The 19576-nt window shown below is 39.4% G+C and overlaps 1 protein-coding gene across 1 annotated transcript in view; it reads left to right on the top strand.

The window, feature by feature from the left end:
- Positions 1-19576, top strand: part of efnb2a (ephrin-B2a) — a 61896-nt gene that overhangs the window by 26696 nt on the left and 15624 nt on the right. Inside the window, exon 2 of the mRNA XM_080196883.1 lies at positions 4066-4349. Coding sequence (XP_080053009.1) covers positions 4066-4349 — 284 coding nt within the window. The remainder of the gene's footprint in view (positions 1-4065; positions 4350-19576) is intronic.

Here is a 19576-nt window from a genome sequence, read left to right as displayed (position 1 = left end):
CTGCCGAGATTTTCCAGCATTTTCTGTTTTTGTTTCAGATTCCAGCATCTGCAGTATTTTTGTTTTTACCCTTCAGAATCTTGTATGTTTCAATCAAATCACCTTTTACACCTCAACTTCAATGGATAGAAGCCTAGCCTATCCAACCTTTCCTGATAAGACAACCCACCCATTCCAAGTATTAGTCTGGTAAACCTCCTCTGGACTGCTTTCAACATGCCATGGTTTAGGAGTTTATGTGCCATGGCATAAGCACATAAGCGAGGTGGCACGGTAGCACAGTGGTTAGCACTGCTGCTTCACAGCTCCAGGGACCTGGGTTCGATTCCCAGCTCGGGTCACTGTCTGTGTGGAGTTTGCACATTCTCCTCGTGCCTGCGTGGGTTTCCTCCGGGTGCTCCGGTTTCCTCCCACAGCCCAAAGATGTGCAGGTTAGGTTGATTGGCCATGCTAAAATTGCCGCTTAGTGTCCTAAGATGCGTAGGTTAGAGGGATTAGCAGGTTAACCTGTTGGGATATGGGGATAGGGCATGGGTGGGATTGTGTTTGGTGCAGACTCGATGGGCCGAAGGGCCTCTTTCTGCACTGTAGGGTTCTATGGTCTATGGATTGAATGTGTCCAAGTTCCACACCACATGCATCCATTCTTGTGGATTTGAATTCTGGATTTCATAGATAAAATGATAATCTGAACTAACCCACTGAATCACTGACTTCCTGGAACTTGAAGATGAAATAGGAGTCCAGAGCTTAGTGATTATCAAAGAATGTCTTGCTAGCTGTGATCGAATCAACAAAATGAGGTAATCTTTTAAACTAAAAGTAATCTGTAAGTGTTGTCTGGACAGTTATCCCAACACCTCTCACCCTGATTAGATTACAGCTTCCAGTGACAGATTAGATAATCACAAGCCAGACATCCTGATTGCTACTTTTTTGTACTTGCAGTTTGGAGAATCATTTTTAGCATGGCAGTTTCTTTGAGCGATATTTCATGGCAGTGAATGTGAATGAGGAAGGCAAACCCGGATAGTTTTGATCGTCACCATTTTGTTACCAACAGTAACCCATTTAATGGGCTAGTTCTGGCATTAAAATTTTGATTCGGTAATGGGTCTTCTACCACACAGTGATGTTTATCAGTGGTTGCTAACCTCTTGTGTTGCTATCAGCAATGATTTTTATTTTGTAGGCGATTATTAGAATGAACAATCTTCAGCAAACATTATTGAAACAATTGGATTGTTAGAGAGTTAATCAGCACATAATTGTGCATCAGAAAGGCAAGCAGGCAGTTTGATTTAATTATATGAAATGATGCAACTGTAAACTAATTAAAACGGTGGATAAGAGTAATATAATCTAGTCGGCCACTGATGTACAATTTTCCGTGAGCTAACATTTTTGAATGGAAGAATGTGACACTGCTTCCCCTGCCACTTGTTTCCGTACCTCTGATTAAGGTATGGTAGACAATTTAATATAGATTGTGTGCTCAGCACTCAGATTTTGATATCTCACACATTGCCACATGATGATATCATTTTGGAAGCTGACTTGGAGCAGAGGAGATTAGATCCTCCATTAAAAGAAGTCCCAGTATAAGATTGTATCAGGCTATAATACTAATTAAAAATTGTGGAGCATAACATGAAGATACAAGGAACCCTCCCATTGCTTGGCATTAAGTGCTTCCCATGTGATATGAAATTACTGTGATTCAGCACCGTTCTCAGCGCACTGGGAAATTTAAGCCTTTTATCAATTCATAGATTCCTCTTTCTCACTTAAATCAAATTAGCCTTGAATATGTTGATTCTAAGCAGGAAAAGCCTTGCAAAACTGATCCTGATTTTGATTTCTTACGCTGCAGTTAATGGAATGATTTTCGTCATGTGTTTGATCATAATATCCTTTCGAGGATTCCAATTTTATTTCCAAAGTGAGAAATAATCCTTAAAATATAGCTGCATTGTTGGATAATTTCATAAACAAAGACATTTGTGATTTGTAAGATTTTAATGCTGTGCAGGGATATTGCAGCATTAACCAGCAGTCTAAAACAAAAATAGAACAAGGTAGCTTAAACTGAAGTATGTCAATGAAGTAAACTTCATTGCGTTTTGTTTTGTGTGATTAATGCAGACCAGCATGGAACACAAGGTTTCCAGGATTTACAATAGTTAAATCCAGAAACAGTTGGACCCAATTTGAACCCATTTAAAACCCAGTATTAAAATTGGACCCAATATCATCAGTGATGAACAAGTAGGTTTCACGTGGACAGAGAGCAGGTTTCTATGGCTTCTGCATCTCAAAGTATCCACCATCAAGATTGGCTACATTTGTTGCCAATGATGTTTTGATTTGGCGATAATTGCACTGAAAACTCAGGGTAAAAGGATGTACAATTGGACAAAACTGATTCAGCATTTTGCCTAAGATGTAAATTGAGTAGTAATCAAGCAGTGCAATGTTCCAAACGTAACTTCAACCAGTCAGTGTGAGCACTGTCCCAACAACAATACCATCCATTCGCTTAGCATCTTTAATGTAAAATGCCCCAAGGTGCTTGACAGAATGTCATCAGACAAAATTTGGCCCTGAGTCACAGAAGACGTACTAGCAAAGGTTGGTCTAAGGAGTAGGTCTGAAGGAGCACCTTAGAAAAGGAGTGAAATATAGAGATACAGAGAAGTTTAGTGAGAAAATCCCAGGACTTGTGGCTTGAACAACTTAAGACATAACAATGGTGGGGCAATAAAAATTGGAGATATGCAAGAGGCATGGAGGAATGCAGAAATCTGAGGATTCTAGGCCTGGAAGAAGTTAGAGGTAGGGACTATTCAGAGTTCAGATAATGGGCAATTCTGTAACATCATCTGGTAGTCTGGAACATGCACAGAGGGATAATTTAATTGGATCATCTAAAACCTATACATTCCTACACAGTGCGGTCAATTGTTGTGCAAGGTAAAGGGTATGGAAAGTAACAAACACTAACACACCTCTCATTGTGAAGTGATTCACTCCTACTAGTCTCCATTCTGTAAAACAGAATATGATTAAATTGGAGAAGATGAATCCCTTTAGGAGACATTCAAAATGCTTAATATGCAATTAAACTTACAGGAGAAATAGATTAAGAAGTGACTAAGGGTGCTGACTAATGGTTAAAATGTTCCTTTGTGTTGTAACCTTTGACAAGCTCTGGAGTTTTTCTTGTGTACAGCTATGGTTAAATCCTTTATAACATTGTATAATTCCATACAGCAAAGGCACTTTGCTCTGGACCTTGAGGAAATTGTACCAATAGCAAAAGGTTTAAGGAGCTGCTTCCAATTATTAACTCAAGCAAACATATCTAAAAGTAAGGCTTGGTAATGGTGAACATATATGAGTGCTGAAAGTGCAATTTATGAAAAATGCTCCCAAGACAAGTCTGGCCCATATACCAGGATGTACTTTCATGAATAAAATAAATTGCACAACATATCCTTTATTCCAATTTCTAAAATCCTTTTGGGTGGAACCTTTTTAAGGAATGGAACTGTTTTGAAAGGTGTTCCCCAGTTCAATTCTAACTTAGGAGACCTCGCCAAAATGTAGCTTAACTTTTGCCTTTTGTTCGAGGATCTGCTTTCACCACCTTGCTTTTGCACAATGGCAATCTGTAAAATTATAATACTGAAGAAAAGAAAAACATATTTCTCAAATTTTATTTTTTGAATTGCTTATGTTTATAACACTGTTATTAACGTGACAAGTGAACTTAAAATGCATAAATACAAGTTAACTATTTGGAGTGGGGAAATTAGGGTGGAGGGGGTTTGTTGGTTTAAAAGGGACCCTATCCAACAAAAAGAGTTCAATGGAAAATATTTTTCTTTGCTTTCATTTAATATTCCCTCCATGTACGTTGTTATTGCAGCCAGTTACTTATCAAGTTCCAGCTTCCTGCAAAAACTTGGGGAAAAAAATCCTTTGCAAAACAGAATATTTGTATATGTTCTTTGGCAAACACACACTTATTTACATGTTCTTCTCTTGTGTTTCCATTTTTAGGTTTCTACCAAGCAAAGGCCTGGTGATGTACCCACAGATAGGAGACAAACTGGACATTATTTGTCCCAAGGTGGATTCGAGGATTACTGGACAATATGAATACTTTAAACTGTACCTGGTGTCAAAAGACCAAGCTGACAGCTGTAATGCTGTGCCCAGCCCCACACCATTACTCAATTGCAACAAGCCAGATCAAGATGTCAAGTTTACCATCAAGTTTCAGGAATTTAGCCCTAACCTCTGGGGACTGGAATTCAAAAAATATGAGGACTATTATATTATTTGTAAGTACTCTCAATTTTGTATCTTGCCATACTAACTTTGAATTATTTACAAACACTTTAAAAAATCAAAAAGAAAGACCTGAAAGAACTTGCATCTTTTATTATCATCCCCAAACACCTCACAGCCAGTGAAGTTCATTTGAAGTGCAGTCATTGTCGGAAACCTGATAGCCAATTTGTGTTCAGTAAGGGCAAGTACCAATGAACCAAATGACCAGCAAATATGACTTCTGGGGGTATTAGAAGATAATTATTGACCAGGACACTGGGAAAAGCACATCTGCTCTTCAGTATTTCGACTAATAGGAGCCTTTGAGATTTATGATAAAAGCTGGAATTCTCTGTCCTCGTATGTCCGACTACCAGTGAAAACGGAGATTTTGGCACTGAGCCAAACCTCTGTTCACAGCAGCGGTACTGGATAATTCCAGCCACAGGTGAGGTTAGAGAATTCCAGCCATAGTTTTTTTGCTGTTTGGTTTTCCACCCCATTCGTTTGAACTTTTCTGCCTCTGTCAGTTCCCAGTATTGCTGTAAATCATTGTGTACATCCAGCTGATTCTACAAATAAGCTGTTATATTCCTTTTGCAATCCACATTAAGTTAACAGCTCACTTTGTTTATATAAACTTAGGAAATTAATAAAAAGGTCATTACCTTATACCCAAATGTGCTAAGGGAATAAAACAGGCACAGTGGGCCAAGATGGATGGCAGCTTATTCCACACGTTAATCACTTAAGGTGTAAACGAATGTCTTGCCTGAAAAATGCCTCATGCTGAATTTCAATCCTTGTTAAAATGTGAACAGAATTTTCTTCTGTTTACAACTTAACCACTAATTCTAAAGTAGAAGTCTACTTACTGCCTTAGGTCTTGGCTGTTTAAAACAATGTGAACAGGGACTGAGCACAAAGAGAAGTAATATTCAAACATCAGAAATCTTTAACCAAAACCAACTGACTATAATAAAATATGGAATTATATATATAGCAATAAATAATTAAGTCCTAATGTCAACGTTAAGTATTAATTTCTTCAGTTTTAAAAACAATCTTGACATTACTAATATTTACAATTTCAAGATAGAATTGGGTGAGAAGTAATTTTACCCATAAGCTAAAACAATGCTGCAATTAATAAAACAATGCCAGAGCAACACATTTCTTACATCGGAAATTATTGACAAAGAAGTGTTCTTCAAATCCTTGGTGAGGCCCTGCTGGAGGATCAACTTTGGAATGATATTTGGATCACAAATGCTAAGAATATTAAAATGTCGGGTACAAGCTAAGTTAAACTAAACATTTCCTTCCATGAACCATGTATTACCTACCTTACCATTGGCTCTGTCTGACCCATTTTAACTCGCTGACGGAAACTTTGCATGGAAACTCAATGATTCTTATTTATTAAATACAATAACCTACACTTGTATAGCATATTTAACATTGTAAAACATGCGAAGGAGTTTTACGAAACTGTGAGACAGAAATGGACCTGAGCCAAAGAAGGAGACGTTAGGAGAGGTGAGCAAAAACTTGGTCAGCGGGGTAAAATTGACAGAGGGCCCGAAAGGAAGAGAGGGAGTTGGAGGGATATTGAGAAGGAATTCTAGGGTATGAGGAAGTATTGCAATGTCAGAAGTGCCATCTTTTGGATAAGTAATTGAACCGAGCTCTATCGGCCCGCTTGGGTGAAAGATCTCATGGCAACATTTATAATAGAGCAGGAGAATCCTCTCCCCATTGTCCTGGTCAACATCTATCCTTAACAAAACTAAAATCTGGTCATTTATCTGATTTCTGGTTTGTGGGATCTTGTGTGTGCAAACTTGCTGCTGTCTTTTCATATACTACAACAGTGACTATACTTCAAAAGTGTTTCTTCGATGATAAAATACTTTGGGATGTCCTGATGGCATGAAAGGTGTTATATAAACTCAGACACTTCTTTCTTTTTCACCCTAGCAATATATTGCCCCGATTCCAACTGTAGTTATCCTTGCAACTCTTAATCTGAACAAAATATTTTCAGCTGTACGAGAAAGAATTCCATTTGGCTATTTGAGAAAATAAGAGTATGAGAATATAATCAAGGTGTTCGGCACTCTTTTGATGATTTAGGATGTGTTTACTGTTGAAATTTAAGACAAGCTGAAGAAGAATGTTGATACGATCTTTAAAATTTACTTACCAACATTTTCAAACTTGCAGTTCAATTTCTTTTCCACTTCTTTTAATGAACATTTGCGTTCATGGTAGAACATGAAGTATGCAACTATACGGTTTTAATTAGGATAGAGCAATGAAGAGTTGAATATGAGTATACTTCACAGCATTTTGCTTGTACAGCATGTCTATTAATAGCCTATAAGCAATGCTTCTCACACTCCTCCTGTAGCTGTATGTCATGCTTTGTATAAATTCCCATGCTGGCGAGCTGTCTGTTTTCCTAATCAGTCCTAAATTTATATATGAAACAACCTTATAACAATCTGGATTTAACAAGCTGAGTCCTGGTTTGTCCTTGGCTCACAAATTACCAAGGCTGTGAAATTGGCCTTTAGAGTTTCTCCTAGCCTTGCTCAGTCTCCAGTTACAGCACCTTCATTAGTTTACAGTCCTTTCATTGCTCTAGCAGGACACATTTCTGACTCTGGGACTAAAAATGACGGAGCATGCAAATACGTTGGTCAGCAAGTAGACCTCATTAGTTCAACTTACAGTTGGATGATGATTACTAGCTATGACAGTATTCAGAACATGTAACATTTTGAAGTGTTGTATGAAGGGTTGTCTGATGGTGCCTGACTTAATTAATGGAACCTGGTGACTGCACAAAACCAAACCCTAGAGCTAACCCAATCCTAAAATTGGGAGACTGGTGAAAACTTTTCATTTATCCTTTCATTTGTTGATGGGTCCCAGCGGACACAGGCCAAATCAACCAATTCCAGTGATGATTTTAAAGATATCCTGGCCTTGGCTTGAAGCAAGAGACACTTGACATACAGCTCATGATAAGGCTTTAAGCTTCTATCTTGCACAAAACATTTAAATGCTCTCATTTAGGCAGCACAGTGATAAGGAATAGCCTTTATATGATGTGAGGAATTATACTTATTTCTTAGGAGAACTAATGACAGGAAATATTTTTAGGCATGGATAGAAAGCTTTAAGTAGAAACTGCTGTACTAATGTGAAGTTCATGAAAAACTGATAATGAAAAGAATGTGGGCATTATTTGGAGCGTAAAATTGTTTCTCAAGTACATTTTTATGTAACTGGCTACATTTTAAATTCAGTGACATCCGTTAGGTTAAGGACTGCCAGCACAGATGAAAAAAAGTACATAAAAATATAGAAAGTAAGACTTACAGTTATGCTTTCACAACCTCAGGCATTCTGAAGTGCTTTACAGCTAGTGAAATGTAGACCCTCATAATGTAGCCAATTTGCACACAAATAATAATCAAATCTGTTTTTTAGTGATATTTGTTGAGGGATTGTTCAGGGAAGAACTCCCTGTTGTTCCTCAAATAGAACATAGACTATTTTACTCTCATCTGGCAGGGCAGAGTGTCAGCTCAATGACTTCAAAAGATGGCACCTTTGACATTGCAGCGCTCCCTCAGTACTGAACTAGAATGCCAGTCTGAGTTATATATTGAAGTCTCTGGAATGGAATTTAAACTACAGCTTCTGACTCTGAGGCCACTACTACTAAGCAACAGATAAAAATGACTAAAGCAAATAAAAACCTGCAGACTCTTGTGGCTGACACCTTTGGAGATCTATAGAATTTACTGGCGTTATTTTGTAGTGGAAATTGATCATTTGGAGTTTAAGTGGTGATATGTTATTGTCCAGAATCATGCTAAATGGTGGTCAATTTTAACTCACTTTGCACCCAAGTGTCAGAAATCAGGCAACTACAATGAAATGGGGACATATCAATCCCTTTCCTGCCATGATCAGGCCAACAATTGTAAGTTGTAATGGCAAGGTCATGCAATGCACATTCTCAGACACTACATTAAATACATATGCAGGCAGCCAGAGTTGGAAAAGGCACAGCAATGTTGGGTTTTTACTGTTTTTATTGTTTTTGAGGCATGTATGTTCCACCTGAGGCTGTAAGGAAGCTATCAGCCTCTCATATTTTGGGCTTCCCAGCCCCTCTCAGCCAGGATTGCCCTCTGTAAGAACTTGCCTTGTGCCAGGGACAATTTTCCCCTGTCCTTGGTAGCCTTCTGATGTTCGACATTAACAGGTTGGTAACTGATTCCTGCTAAGTCCCTGGCTCTTCTGGTCAGCAAATGAGTACGTGATACCTTAATCAGATCCTGCTGCTAAAATTGACAGAACCTTCCTGCTTCTGATCCCTCAACGTTCACTCTTCCATCACCCCCAGGAGTTAAAATCAAGTCCCATTTTGTTTTAGACAATTCACAAATACTGTTAGAGAAAATGCGTAGGGTCGCAATGAAAGTGGAATATAGACCTGCCTTATAGGGAATGATGAAATTGGTCATAACTTAAACTACTCTGGAAAACTGATCAAGGTGTATGGCTGGCAATTAAGGTTGTCAGATCCAACTAATTAAGCATGAAGCATTTCCACACATTGTGACACTAGAGGTGGCTGAGTTTGACATCTCTTTCTAAAAGTGAAAGCTCTGCACTGTTCCATTAAATATATGGTCAATGCTTCAAAATTAACAAAGTCCAACTGGAAAAATCCATTCAACTTGGATGTCAAACTGAACAAAACTAATGATTCCACATAACATAATAAGAACATAAGAACATAAGAATTAGGAGCAGGAGTAGGCCATCCAGCCCCTCGAGCCTGCCCCTCCATTCAATAAGATTATGGCTGATCTGTCGTGGCTCAGTTCCACTTTCCTGCCCTCTCCCCATAACCCTTAATCCCCTTGCCTATCAAAAACCTATCTACCCGCGTCTTAAATATATTCAGCGAGGCAGCCTCTACCACTTCAACGGGCCGAGAATTCCAGAGATTCACCACCCTTTGAGTGAAGAAGTTCCTCCTCAACTCCGTTCTAAACTGCCCCCCCCCCTTATCTTGAGGCTGTGCCCTCTAGTCCTACTGTCCTTTCTGAGTGGGAAGAGTCTCTCCACCTCTATCTTATCCACCCCATTCATCATCTTATGTCTCAATGAGATTTCCCCTCATTCTTCTAAACTCTTCCGAGTACAAGCCTAGTTTATTCAGCCTCTCCTTATAGTTCAACCCCCTCAACTCCGGTATCAGCCTAGACAAAGGTAAGAAATGAGGATGTAAAGAAAGCAGAACGTTGCCTCAATTCTCTTCTTCAATCATTTTCTGTGAGAAGAAATTTACTTGAAGTCTCCAAATTATGTTTCTTATTAGCTTACCATTGTATCATTAATAAAACGAATAACATCAATCAACCTGTTCACATGACATCTGGGGCCATATTTTATAGCCCTGTCATAGCAAGGACAAAGGTGGAAAATGTACGAACCATTCAAAGCTCCATTGACCTCAGCAGGACCGTAAAATCTCAGTGGTGGGAGGGTCTGTAAAATTCACGCCTGGTTTCACCCTTAGTAAAATTGGACGACATGTAGAACAGTTGGCCGACTGGGTCATATCAATTTGCCATCAGGTGACTTCAATTAAAATTACTCCTTACCTGTTGTTGGCTGATGTCATTCATTTTATTAATGATACAAAGGTGAACTAATAAGAAACATAGTTTGGAGACTTCAGATAAATTTCTTGCAGAAAATGATTGAAGAGGAGAATTGATGCAACCTTCTGCTTTCTTTACTTCCTCATTTCTTTTCTTTGTGGAATCCTTAGTTTTGTTCAGGTTGACATACAAGTTGAATGGATTTTTTCCAGTTGAACTTTGTTAATTTTGAAGCATTGACCATATATTTAATGGAACAGTGCAGAGTTTGCAGCTTTAGATATTGAAAGAGATGTCAAACTCAGCCACCCCTAGTGTCACAATATGTGGAAATGCTCCATGCTTAATTAGTTGGATTTTACAACCTTAATTGCCAACCATACACCTTGATCAGATATGTTTTCCGCAATGCTGTAATGATCAGAGTGACAGGACCCCTAGAGATGACATTGAAAAAAAAGATCTGCACTCGCAGTAGTTGAAGAAATATCCCAGAGATGTAGTGAGATGTGGTTGATTTAGTCATCCACTGAAGATGACAATGCAACATTCTGATATATGCAAACATCATCTGTTTAAATACAACGTAAAGACAGCTACATGATATCAATGGCAGTTTGTGTTGTACAAACATTATATTGTTGTCTTTGATCTAAAAACGCACGACAAACACATGTTTTATTGAAGCAGACAAGTGGAAAATTACTCTAGATTCCCACCGAGAAAAGATTCTCCTTGTAAAGCAGTAAGGTTCATCAGTGGGGCACAACCTGACTGTGGCACTTTATTAACTTTACTGGAGGACTGTTTGTAGTCAAAGCAAATAGCTTCATGTACATCATGGTTTTAAAACCAGCTATTGTGCGGGAGAGCGATGTGTTTTCTCATTAGTTATGTTGTATTCCAAACTGTCAGTCGGCATTAACTCAGTGAATGTAGACATCGACTAACCAAGGGATGACCTCCCGCTTAAAATGCTACATTTTGCCTGATTGGAGTCTACAGGGTAATCATTGGGTCATTAATATCATTGCTTGTGTTTGTGACTGGATGGTTTTCAAAAGTAAAAACCACTGGATTGAAACTGGTTGATTTTCATGCTTCAGAATTATTTTCTAATTAACCCTTTGATGACCAACTGGTCTTTAATTTCTATGTAGAAGCCCAAATCATTATCAGATTACAAAGTTACTGATTCAAATGACTCTAGAGCATTAAAGGTATGGATTTTCAGAAATGCCTGGCTCTAGATGATCAAATTCAAGGATTTGTGATCCATTGCTTTCCAACTATTCATTTTATAATTGGGAAACTGTGGGTAAGGAGAGCTTGATTTTCTGATTCACTTTCTTCTGTAATTAATTTGGGTATATGTATTTTTTATAAATGATAATCTGTGCATTTGTTTCCAAAATAGCAAAACTGGTCACAAGATAAATATTTGGGACTTGATTTTGCACCACATGAAACAAACACATAGGGTGGGATTTTCCAGCCACACTTGCCCTGAAACCAGAAAATCCACCCCCCCTCCCTGAGGTCAATGGACATTTCTATGGTTTGCCTCCTGCCCGCTACAATTCCTGTGGCAGGCGGAATGGGAAAATTCACCCTGTTGACATTGAACATACTCAGCAAAATAAACGTGTCTGTTATTCATGCATTAACCCACTTCTTTTAAACATGTTATTGCCTTCATTGTAAACAAACAGAACAAGATAAAGCATTTATTAGTATCCCACAGCGTGATTTCAGTGTCTTTACTGTAGAGAGAGAGAGATGATTTCAATCGTTATCTTGTAAAACATAATCCTCGTAACCTTATCTTTACTTTTGGTCATCAATATATGTTCAGTCAGGAGAATCATTCAAGGCGGAACTGGGTCAATTTTTTAACTCAGTATGAAATGATGGATTATGGATGACTTGAGTGTATGAGAGGAAATGGGCAGAATAGATTTTGAGATCTTAGTTTTTATTCTGTAGTGTCTGTAATACAATTCTGATGAAGCAACTAGGTACACTTTCAGATTGTGCACTCTAGTCCATGAACAGTTACAATTTGGAGTTTCAGAGCATGGCATTGAAATAGACAGAACTGGTTTCCATCTTTATACATGCCCTAAGTGCACACAGTCTGTCTAAGACCCCCCTGCTAAGAAACAACTCGGCTGTGGTTCACTTAAGCTTATCAGGGCTCCTGCTAATGAGAAAAATATTCCCTAGGAGACTTGGAATCAAGCACTGAATTTGACTATCAGTTTGTGCTAACGTAGTTTGCACGGTTGTTAGAATGACCACCGTCACATCAATACTGTCACATTCAAATGGACTCCTGTTGCAATGTCAAAGATGACAGTGGAGAATGTAGTACTCCTTTCAATCAGCACATATGCTGTTGAGTAAATTACTGGTACAATAATAGAATCACACGCTTAGAGAATTTGCCAACTTGTGCATTTAACCACAATGCTTAGCTTAAACCTTGATGGTTGCTGGCTCCCTCCCTCATGAATCCTTCTCCGCTGCTGATAACATTGAACAACGTAGGCCATGGAATTCTGTATTTCCCATCCTAATGCTGCCTGTAGTCAGCCAGCAGGAGGTGTGGTTGAAGCAGGACAAATGATCACTGCCAGCCCTTCTTCTCAAAAGCGGCTGTTTCTGTGAAGCATTTCATTTAGCAGCCAAACCGACAGCTAAGAATCTAAAGTGGAACTAAAAATCAGACCCATTGTGTGAAAGGAACAATGATTGTATCTTGTCATTTTAGCCTAAGAATGAACTGTAACATTGGAAGGAACTTATCTTAAATCTACAACAGCATCTCTTTCCTGTTTAGCCATCAGCCAAGACAAGTTGGACTGTATCATCTAAAGAATAAGAGCCTAGAAATTCTGGCATCTTATCGGCAGAGAAGTAGTGCCATCTGTGTTGGACAAGGCATTGGAGATGAAGCCTGAGGTCATTTATCAGGAATCAGGATTAATTTCACTCCTGCATTTTGAAGCTATAATGTAAAAGATTAAATAACGCATTGGAAATGGCAAAGTGCTGCCTGTTCCTTTTTTTGTGACAATTACTTTATACAGGGTACTATGTTTCTAAAAGATGATTGGTTACTTTGGCTCCTCTCTCTCCTTTAGGGAGGCAGCGCTGTTTGTAAAGAAACAAAACAATAGTTTTGAGCTGATAAGTACATTACCTTTTAATTTCAAAAGTCCAAACTCCTTTGCCACAGTGAAAATACTGTCAGTGTGTAACTGCTGCTAGTATTTGATCCTTCCTGAGAGCTATAGGGTGTTGTAACAGGCATGGGAAGTGTCCTTCTCAACACACTTTCTCTTTGCCATGGGCAACGTTTGAAGCTTGTATTTTGGAAGACAATCATAGCCCCTAGAATCTGTGCTCATTAAATCGAGACACTCGAGTTTAAAGAATTCCTTGTCGTCCTTGAAGGACCTGGGCATAATGTGAGACAATTACTGCGGAGCTTGTTGCTTCCATTTCAGATAAGTGGCCTTATTGATGAAGGGGGTGGGGGAGGTGGATACTATATTCTCATGCTTACCAGTAGAACGTTAGTCTTTGTGAGCTGATTTAAAAAAAACCTGCCAGCATTAGGAATATTCATAGGCACCCACCATGCTTTTGTTTAACAGTAAAGGGAAATCTCCCAGATGGAGAAAGACGACTGCATAAAACTTGACATGGCACTGACCTTTCCTGTTAGTTAGACAAATCAAGTTACCCCCGTCAAGCGACCCACTGTGTTAAAGGCTCTGTGGTGTCTTATAAAATAACGAAACATATGAGAGCTGGAAAATCTTTAATTCTTTTAGTTTTCGTGTTCATTTTTATTTGACTGGCAAAAGTTTTTCCTATCTAAATGAAGATGTCGATTAAAGTACCCCTCTTGAGATGCAGCAGTATTCTGACAACGGTCCCATCTTGCTCAATGTTTAGGGACTGTGTAAAAAAGGCAAAAATGTTGGATCAATGCCAATGCATTTTATGATAGTTAATAAGTGTCATAACTCAAGGAGGCACATTAAAAGTACTGCTGACACTCGAATGTATCATAATTAATTTGGTTGTGAAAAAACATTAGATCCACTGCTAGTTGATGTTTTATTAGGTGCATGGCTAATTAGCAAAAAGCATTAAACTAGAAAGGGTCCTCATTTGTGCCTTCCACAGTCTTAAATAGAGAATAGAAATTTGGTTCCTTTGCCGCCAACAGAGTGGAGATTCCTTTAGCATTCTTCAGCAAAATGTTCTATTCAGCAATTCATCAGTAGCATGTAATCCAGTTACTCCACACCTAGTCCCGGTCCCTATAAAATTATTTTTACATCATCACAGGCCAAACAGAAGTGCATTTTGTGGGACACACAAAGAAAATAGAAACGTGTTTTCTTTTATTCATCAGGAAAAAGTGAAAAGGGATTACAAGTGGTGCAGCTCAATGGGGCCTTTTTCCACAGTCTGCTTTACAAAGGACTGATTTTTGGGGGAGGAGCCCTTGTCCTTCCTGCTCCTTGTTGCAGCAAGCTTAAATGTTACATTTGATTTATTTCCACCTTTTGTGTGTTTAAAAAGCTGGAGTATTGTCCTTGAGATGTCATGAGAAGCTGATGTTAGATAAATAAATGTCGTTTTACCAAAACCACATTTGATCTGTGATCCATAAGTCAATTTGATAAATGTAAAAACCCATCAACTGCTGATCTGTGTCTTGAGCTTGACTAACGCACAAGACTAATGATTGATAGAATACAAACCACTAAGCACAGAAATTTGAACAAGGGCTCGGCTTTCCTTTTGGATTTTCTTGGGTGAATAAGTGAATGCTGTGATTTTTATTCTTTTGGGCTGGTCTCGAACGAATTAATAGTTGCAGATTTGCTCTTAACTGATAGCATTCCAGTTTTTTTTGAAGAAACTCATTGCTATATTTATTTCCATGCCTGTATAACAGCAAGCTTTGAATGTGACTCTACGGGCTTGATTTTTCACTCTCAAGGCAGGAAGCAGGAGTTGGGAAAGTTATGAGCTCGGCTCACCTGCCTCTGTGTGTTGACCTGGAAATATGTTTGGAGGCGGCCACATGGGTTGTTGAGGGCAGAGTCAGGCTTTTTTCGAGGGCTGTGGGACTTTGTCCCAGTTCAAGTAAAACCAGAAAGGTCCTCCAGCCCTCATCCATCACACCTGCTAAGCCCTACGTACTCCACATCACAAACATGCCACCTCATGCCCTCCACAGCAGCCCTCCACACATCCCCCCCCCCAACACTGTTTCATGTACAAGTCAGCTGTACTTCAGTAATCAGTGGTAATCTTTACTGAACTGGTTAGAAGTGAGAGCCTACAGTACTTGCCACATGGCAGAGTCACACAATTATGATAGTCCAGTTAGTTAGGTAATGCAGGTTTGCATTTCAAATCCAAATATCCCCTTTTCATATAAAAAAAGATAGACATCCTATTTTTTCCTAGCGAGCAAAAGATATATTTGCACGTATGACTGTGAGCTACCCACGCTACATCCGCTGTTCTCATGCATTAACAACTGTTTGTTTTATTAGCCAATCTCTGAATATGCAGTGCATAGTCTTTAAACCATGTAGATTTCTTAATGGAATGCATGCATGTTGACATTGACTGTTTCGCTGTGTGATGTTCTTTGTCCAGATTGTGCCATTTCTATGGCCCTTGTTGACTTGGTGACTTGTTGTTCCATTGTGGGACTCATGGATTTCTGTGATTAATGCTAGTGCGCTACTCAGCTGGTGAGATCCCTCCTTCCTGGCCATCCATTTGCTGCAAAGGAATTGCTTTGCTAGTTTGGATATGCCTGCAGCTAGGCTAGTTCATATGCTCGTGCACGCCACGATGTATGATCAAGATAACTGTATCCCTATGCATTCTCTGAGGGCTGACTCCCATTGAGTGCATTGAAAGTTTGCACCTGCCTGTTTGGCAGTCTTGTGAAACTGAAATTTGTCCTTCTGTAATTTCACTTTGATCTTTTCACTCACCTCTGTTAATACCTCTGTTTTCAGGAGTTTTTTTTGCTGTTGAAAGAGTAGTTTGCATGTGGACAGGACTATTTTCTTGTAGAATTACTTCATTGACTTTCAGTTGGTGCATTTCATTGCACTGGCAAGGCCTACAACCAGCTTATGGGTTACTTGAATATTGTCTTCCTTTTCCTGGGGTTTTCCATCTCCCTTGCTTTGAGATCTCTTTCTGCTCCTTCCTTGGAGTCTTTTAGTGGCCCTTTCTCTGTTGGCATATTCAAGGTTACCAGCCCAAGCTTTAGACATGCTCCAGCTGAGATGAGTGGTTGTTGCATCCCATCTATTATCTGGAAGATACTAAGACCTCTTCCTTACCATTGCATTAAGTTGTCAGACTAATTCACCTTAGTATGAGCCTTGTACCATCAAACAGCCTCTAATCTTACTTTCAAGCATTTCATTTTGGATCTGCACGTTGAGCCACTTCACACAGCCACTTCATCTGATCATCATTGTAACAGTCACAAACCACTTGTTGCGTATTGACTTGACTGACACAATCATGTTGTGTTGTGTATAGTTCTTCCTCAGACTCAGCTGCTGATAACTCTCTAGTGACCATCTGTGTAGGCTTCTTCTGCTTTTTTCTGGTCAAATATTCGTGTGTAGAATGATTTTGCTTCTCACTTTCCCCATATCGGACAATTCTTCTTTAACTCTGTGTGCAGTGCTCTGCACTATTTTCATCCTGCACTTTGTCTGCGATTGCTCAGCTTTTTCGGCTTGCACCATCTCTCAGCATAATGCATCTCCTGATCTGCTCTGTCAGACATATGCTTTAGTTGTTGATTCACAACTTCTGTGTATTGATCTATGCTTTTGTCAGTTTCTCGTCTTTTAGTAAATTTGCTCTCAACAAGGGGTCTCTCTCACCGCGGACCAATCGATCCTTAATCAGATCATCTTTTAGCCATTCAAGTTCATTTGATTCTGTTAGCTGAATTAGTGCTATGACTTTTAATAGTCTCATCTTTATTCTGAACTCTAATATTGAACACATTTAATATGCATTTAAAGTTTTCAAAAGTTTCCATTTTCTTTGTTCCCTGGTATACACTTTGTAACAGTCCGCCCCCAGCAGTGTTAACAGTATAGCTACTTTTATCTTTTCCAGCTTGTTAATTAAGCCTGTTGCAATTTCATAATTTTGCCTTTCTAAATGGAAGAACTACCAATTCTGCCACATCACTGTTCATTTTGACTAGAGATGGAATTGGAAAGTTTGCCATGATTTTCTTAGTTTTTGGCCTATTCTGCCAAATGCACCTTCCTGCATTCTTGGGTTCCCTGCTTCTTTTGAAAGTTTCAAACCATTTTTTGCCACTATCTACTGACATGTTTCATGTATCAGGATGGCTGTACTACTTCAATTGGTAATCAGTGAGAGTCTTTATTGAACTGGCTGGAAATGGCAGCCTCATGACAGTCACATAGCTATGGCAAGCTAGTACAAGTCAGGTAATACAAGATTGCAGTTTCCAAAACCCAAATGCCCCTCTTAAGAAATTATGCACCCTATGGCTCTTCGTGCCCCCGATATCAAGTTATGCCACTCCAAGTAATCCCTTTGGCCCTTTATGCTTCGCATGCCAAGCTATTTCACTTCTATGCCTATTCATTCACTATACACTGTACAGAACCAATGAACCATTAGTGGCAATAGGATGTGTAAAACAAACCCTTTAAAAAGAAATCTGCCATTCATTGATAATTTTCATTTTAAAAAAAAAAATTCCTTTTTACTGCAGAGCAACAAATGTGTCAATCATCCAGACTCTTAAAAGTAATAATTGCAGGAACTGCAAGCACTTGAAACCTCTACTCCCTTGTGTAAATAAACATTGTGAACTTGACAGCATGGATCAGAAAATCAGAGCTGTCAGCCAAACAATGTTTTCTTTGCGGCTTTGGTGTTCCACTGCTGCAACAGATTTCTGGGCTTTCAGCAAAGTCTCATGGTATCCTCAGCTGGGATGTGGAAATACCGGCAGTGGATTGGGGTGGGCACAGTAAGAACTTTCACAAAATCAAACTAAAGTCCAATAGATTTATTTGGAATCACGAGCTTTCGGAGCACTGTTCCTTCCCCATAGAATCACAGAAAGAATCATAGAAACCCTTCAGTGCAGAAAGAGGCCATTTGGCCCATCGAGTCTGTACCAACCACAATCCCACAGGCCCTATCCCCATATCCCTACATATTTACCCACTAATCCCTCTAACCTATGCATCTATGGACATTAAGGAACAATTTTAGCATGGCTAATCAGCCTTTCCCCAGGTGAGTTGCTGTTCTCATCTGAGTCCAGACAACCAAATTTTACACAATGTGATCCCAAAAACAGCAAAAAGGTAATGTCCAGCTAATCTGTGAGTTGAGGGGTAAATACTGGGCAAGACACCAACAAGATGGCCGCACGGTAGCACAGTGGTTAGCACTGCTGCTTCACAGCTCCAGGGACCTGGGTTCGATTCCCGGCTTGGGTCACTGCCTGTGTGGAGTTTGCACATTCTCCTCGTGTCTGTGTAGGTTTCCTCTGGGTGCCCCAGTTTCCTCCCACAGTTTAAAAATGTGCGAGTTAGGTTGATTGGCCATGCTAAAATTTGCCCCTTAGTGTCCTGAAATCCGTAGGTTAGAGGGATTAGCGGGTAAATATGTAGGGATATGGAGGTAGGGCCTGGGTGGGATTGTGGTTGGTGCAGACTCAACGGGCCCAATGGCCTCTTTCTCCACTGTAGGGTTTCTATGATTCTAAAAGAACTTCACTGCTGTCCTTCGAAGGGAAACTGTTGGATCTTTTCTGTCCATCTGAGCAAACAGATGGGGCCTCATCATTAAAGGACAGGACATGTCAGTGCAGCCCTCCATCAGCACTAGTGTGCCAGCATAGACTTTGTGCTGAATTCTCTGGAGTGGGATTGGAGCCCATAACTAACCTTCAGAAGTCCAAGGTAAGAGTGCTACCAATGCAGTCACAGCTGACACTTTTAAGTTGACTTCAACCAGCTAATCTGTGCGCTGTGTAATTGCTCAGGGGATTTTCTTTTAAGGCCTTTTACTTGAGCTTCATGCTACTGTATGGCAATAATTGATCAAATGCTAACTTCAGTGGGCCAATCTGCAGTCGTGAATTGCTTATGAATGTTCACGATGCGTTCACCTTCCTGAACAAGTGTTAATGCTACACAGATTCTCTCAGCTAAGTTCTACATGGATATCATCAGAGAATTCATTTGAGAAAAAGTGAGTTAAAAATAGATAAAAAGGAGCCATAGGCTGACTCTCCAGCTGGAGATTTTCAAATTTAATTTTGTTAAAAAAATAAGCCTTTTGTAATGCAAACTATTTCCATTGAATTTTCTCTTCCTCTCCCCTGCTTTTAATTTGCCTGCTGTGAATAGTGTGAACTGGCTTGAGCTACTCATTCCTTTTGAAAGAAAGTATCCGTTCTCCTGTGA

Source organism: Carcharhinus amblyrhynchos, chromosome 10, assembly GCF_965287045.1.
Source record: "Carcharhinus amblyrhynchos chromosome 10, sCarAmb.v2.hapA, whole genome shotgun sequence".
Taxonomy (NCBI): domain Eukaryota; kingdom Metazoa; phylum Chordata; class Chondrichthyes; order Carcharhiniformes; family Carcharhinidae; genus Carcharhinus; species Carcharhinus amblyrhynchos.
Note: the sequence above shows the minus strand (reverse complement) of the source record. Positions and strands in the feature narration are given on the sequence as shown.